This window comes from Penaeus monodon, chromosome 16 (genome assembly GCF_015228065.2).
Source record: "Penaeus monodon isolate SGIC_2016 chromosome 16, NSTDA_Pmon_1, whole genome shotgun sequence".
In the NCBI taxonomy this organism is placed as follows: Eukaryota; Metazoa; Arthropoda; class Malacostraca; order Decapoda; family Penaeidae; genus Penaeus; species Penaeus monodon.
Window position 1 is genome coordinate 23,797,554 of NC_051401.1, and position 5,000 is coordinate 23,802,553.

Consider the following 5,000-nt stretch of genomic DNA (forward strand, 5'->3'; position numbering starts at 1 on the left):
ACTTAGCAATGCTTACAAAGACAAAGGTTATTTTCTCCGAGTATCCAGACCAGCACATGTAAACATATATCATTACAACTATATCTGAATAACTATACAAACTGAACAATTTTCATGGATGAAAAAGTCTGCCCACCTCTTCACACCATTTAAATCCCGCTTCTTCTATTCCAACTTCCTTTTGCCTTTGGAAGAACAGAGTCTTGAAAACATAGCGAAGTAGCACCTGAAGAGGAGGTACAAGGCCACGAACATCGCCGTTGTTACTGCCAACCACACGTCTACGTTGTATACTTGGTACCTGCAGGTGTTCAGAAAAGTTTGATAATGTAACGCTCTCGTGGTTGAAGAAATGTTATCGATTAAGTATTCGAAATACAAATCAGGGAACTAAGTCTACTGGGGAAAAAAGAATCTGAAGTTACTGGGCAGTAAATACTTGAAGTGCAAAATATTTGTGTTTGTTGATTTTACTCTTCAGAAAATAAGGGTCGAAAGCTACTGAAACTTATATTAGATCCTGTATTTTGCAACTTTCCTTACTCTGTGAAAAAAAGATGTATAAATACTTCATGTAGCTAATATTTAAAATACAAATAAGAGGATGTGATTAATTTTCTTTAATCGCTACTGAAAGAAATTCAATCATATAATTTCTAATTTACTCTTCCTCTGAAAAGGAATACCACCAAGGCACACAGAATACTAATGTGTGTATTTGCTTGTGTTTATAAACTCTTCAGAAAACTATAGACCCACAAAACAGAGACCGAAACAGAATTATGAATAGTGCCCCCGAGCCCAAAATGACCGAAAGCCCTAAACAAACGAGAGAGCAAGAAAAAGATGCTAACCACGACATGTAAGTGAGAGGCGAGCGAAGGTGTGGCGCCCCCTTGTGTGTGATGACGTAGTTCACCCAGTAGGCTGCCACCTCAGCCGGGCTCTGAGGCTGGTCCTTCATCACCCGCGACCGCCGTTTGGCCTCAGCTTTCAGACTGCAGGAGGGGAGGATTAATTTAGATGGTCTGCCTCGTTTGTGCTTTGGGTCGCTAACTGCATCGAGGAGCAGGGAGGGCGAGTGCTTCTGTAGTTCCTTAATTAAGGGTGTAAGTAGTATTGTTTACCGACTATTTAGATACTGGTATATTTTAATTTGGACAGAAGTTAAAGCCGTAATTTTTTATTATTTGTGTTCCAACGACATCACTGAAAAAATCCACTGGACCAATAAATGATCTATGCATATAAAACGAGAACAAAAAAATAATGATATACAATTCTTTATAATGAAAATCACAACTAAACCACATGACTAAAACTACCTTTGATCCGTCATGACCGTCAAGATCTCCTTCAGTAGCGCCTCCTCCGTCAGCTGGTCCCAGATGAGGAACCGACCCCAACCCTCACTGGACACCATGAGCATGTTGGTCTGCTGGTCGCTCATCACGGGGAGGCCCAGCACTGGAATTCCGTGGTAGGAGGACTCCAGGGTGCTCAGGAGGCCGCCGTGGGTTATGAACAGTTTCAGAGATGGGTGTCCTGCGCAGAGGGTGCGAGTGCGGGTGAGAGGGCATTCTTTCTTTATAATTTTTATGATTCAAGCGTAACTTAGGCAACATGAAGGTTTATAGCAGTATGTTGTAGTGAACAATAAGAAAACGGCGTGTCGTCCAGGGGGTCCCAAGCAATTCGCGGCAGGGCTGGATGCCTGAAATCTCCACTTCTGACCACCAGGGACCACCACCGTGGCAATCTCCGTGGCAATCTCCGTGGCAACCTCCGTGGGCGTTACAACGGCATTTTATGTTGTTGTTTTTTTTTTAATAATATGAATATGTTTCCTTTGTTTCGTTTTTATGCCTGTTTTGTGCCTTGTACATAGAAAGATATTTTTATCTTATGTTATAAAGCCTCCCGAAGTCCCAGTACGTAACTGCTTGTTCCCGCCTCTAAGACGATGACAGAGGTATGGGAGATAAACGAGGGAGTCACGCTCGCTCGGCCCAGGCTACAGGTACTCTCTCTCCCAATCCACGGCTTAATTGACTTAAGCAAGGGTATTCTAGCAGTAAGCCAAAGATCCTGTACGGAAGACTGCTTGCTTAGGGTAGCCCTTGCTGTAGGCATATAGAGAGAGGCCGTAGTCAAGCCTTTTTTTGTGTGTGTGTGTTCATCATAATGGTGTTTTACGGTGACGGACGGAGGATACGAGGCAGTTTTTTTTGTAAGATAAGTGATGTGTAAACCAGCAGTATATGCAGGCTTTGCTATATTTTTGTCGTTCATGTATATATATATCCAAGCTTCTTAATTAAATATTAGTTTTATGTGTCTGTTTGTTTCTCTTTTTATGTTCTTTTTAATAAGGAGTTGTGCCCAGGCTCCTTTTGAATATCCACACAGTTCGACATGTTTATATGTGTGCTCAAAAATGATTCAAATTTCATGAACAATATTTATCCCAAACCCACCGTGCCCTCGGAGAGTGCTTGCCGCTCGGCCCGCTCCGTCGGCACATTTCGTTAAAAATTAATATTAGTCAATGGTACAGGTGTCGAAATCTGACCCTATAAACGAGCCTTGTTGGTCACTACAATGTCGCCCACCTATCATTGAATTCCAAGCGAAAAAAATAAATATAAAAATCTTATATTAGCTTATCTTTCCTCAAAGAAATAATCACCAATATATATATATATATATATATATATATATATATATATATATATATATATATATATATATATATTATTGCTGTAGTTTTTTGTTGTTGTTGTTGCTGTTGTTGTTTTCTCCCTGCAATAATAATTGTTCACTGACCCAGAATGTCTTGCTGCGGCAGCCACTTCCCGAGCCTGACGTTGGGCGGCAGGTCGGGCATGTCATCCTGGTCCCATTTCCACAACACACGCTGCTTAAGGGACCCAAATACCTTTACTAGAATCTGACGGAACCTGGCAATAACAGGAAAGAGTTTCATTCGTTTCTAGAATCATTTGACATTCTTAATGATCTGTAGCACTAACAGGCAAAGTCACTGGTAGAATATGTATTCAGATCAACCATCTAAGAAATATGGAATTGGAAAGTCTTTATAATAATTCAACATCAAAACTACATTTGGTGTTAAATGCATTTTATCTCTATCCCAGAGGCTCGTGAACTAATGAATATATATGTAACTAAAGATTAATCCATATCCGTTAGAATATTACATTTGCTGAACTAGATCTGTGCCATGTTCAAATTTATGACAATGTAGTAACTTTTTTTCGAAATAGTTTTTCTTCTCTGTCGCTCCATGATTTTTGTAGTCTTTATTTTCCTCCTTCATACTGTCATCATTTACTTCCTTTCTCATCCATACTAATCTACATCTTACATTTAAACTACAGCGGCTGAAACCACCGATTAATTCAAAGGAAGGAAAAGCTGAAAATGAATAACAATTGCAGAAGAGTTAACAGTACTTACTCCTCAGGCATGTCAGACGGTACAACAGCAGTGCCCAGACTAAAGAAGATGAAGCCATCATCACCAGCTCCTTGAACCCATTCCTCGAGGTCCTGAAGGCAGAGATGAGTCGAAGAATTGTCTTTTTTTTGGGGGGGGGTCCTTTTCTATGTATTCGCGGTGAGTGGAGACTGCTTTTCTAAGAATTTCAGGCCAAGACTCACGGTCTAGGAACTACGCATTTTATCATTGTGTCATTACCGTATCATATGGCATTCTGTTTCATAGTGTGCAATGTTCCAAGATGTGTAATGTGTCCTGATCCACACTGTGTTGTGTTATACTCCTTGTCATATTTTGTATCATTTTCAAGATGTACCGTGTTATGTTCCATGTTATGTTCCATGTTATGTCATGTGTCATGTTCCATGTTTTCTCCTGTGCCATATGTGCTATGTGCCAAACGTTACAATGTACAGAAAGGACCTGTTTTGTCAACAGATTATACTTACTTGCGAGAGAGGCTGAGAGGGACGACAGTTGATACCTCCAACAGAAATGACATTTGGCATAAAGGGACGTGCGGGATTATCCAATGTTCTAACTCTGTGAATACACACACAAGAAAAGTACTTCCAGTAATAACACTAGAAACATTCTAAATTTCACGACAGCGGGAATCAATATAGACTTGTGTATCATACCCGTTGGCTATCAAGAGACTTGCATTATACTGCATCTCACTCAAGCTTGGCATATCCTCTGGGCACAGACCTCGGTGTCGGCAGATATCTTCCGTCCTAAACAAAAGAACGATCGTGAGAGATGTAAATTATCAGAAGTATATGTTAATTATAATCAAATGCGATCTAAAAGCATGCCATTCTAACATAACAGCAACAAAATAGTAGAGATACTCATCATAACAGGATCACTCTTAGGGAGTTGAACCAAGCCGAAGTCGACAGTCCCAGACTGTGCAGGTAACAGGTCCTATACCCTATTTCACATTTCAGTCACTGGTCCAACATGTGATCCTTCCAATTACCCCAAGATCAGACGCAAGATCCCTTTATAAAACGCCAAAAGGCGTCACAGTATTACTTCAGACCACAAAATGGACAGAGTTCAAGTTTCACTGCGAAACCAACATTGCCAGTGGCCTGGAAGACGGGTGGCTTGTTTCTTCTGCACAGGCAGCAGCACCTCCAAATACTCTTGTGAAGAGAGTTTATATCTCCGACCGTCAGGTCAATCTGTCCGTTGACTTCCTTGTCTTCGATTTCAAAGTAAAAAAAACTGCACTACCAAGGTATATAAAACTCTGTGGGACTTCGATACCTTCGCCCCACCAATAGGACAGGTTCTCCTGAAAAAACCCTCAAGTCCTCGCTCTTGGTCCTACTAGAAGAAACCTCTATCCCCAAGGGCTTCGCCACTTGGGTCCCCAGAGACTTAGGTGAGATGGCAACCTCGTCAGCAAAGTCAAGGTCAGTGAACCTATTACAAATAGTAGCAATAATAATAACAAGAACTCGAAT

At 40.9% G+C, this 5,000-nt stretch overlaps 1 protein-coding gene across 3 annotated transcripts in view; it reads right to left on the bottom strand.

Moving 5' to 3' along the window:
* LOC119582640 (UDP-glucosyltransferase 2-like) overlaps nt 1–5,000 on the bottom strand; it is a 9,457-nt gene that overhangs the window by 77 nt on the left and 4,380 nt on the right. For all 3 annotated transcript variants that reach the window (XM_037931038.1, XM_037931039.1, XM_037931036.1), the window contains exons 5-11: nt 4,164–4,259; nt 3,972–4,065; nt 3,481–3,572; nt 2,827–2,960; nt 1,326–1,545; nt 855–998; nt 1–301 (exon numbers count right to left, since the gene is read on the bottom strand). The exon at nt 1–301 is cut by the window's left edge and continues 77 nt beyond it. In XM_037931038.1, coding sequence (XP_037786966.1) covers nt 166–301; nt 855–998; nt 1,326–1,545; nt 2,827–2,960; nt 3,481–3,572; nt 3,972–4,065; nt 4,164–4,259 — 916 coding nt within the window. In that variant the 3' untranslated portion in view covers nt 1–165. The remainder of the gene's footprint in view (nt 302–854; nt 999–1,325; nt 1,546–2,826; nt 2,961–3,480; nt 3,573–3,971; nt 4,066–4,163; nt 4,260–5,000) is intronic.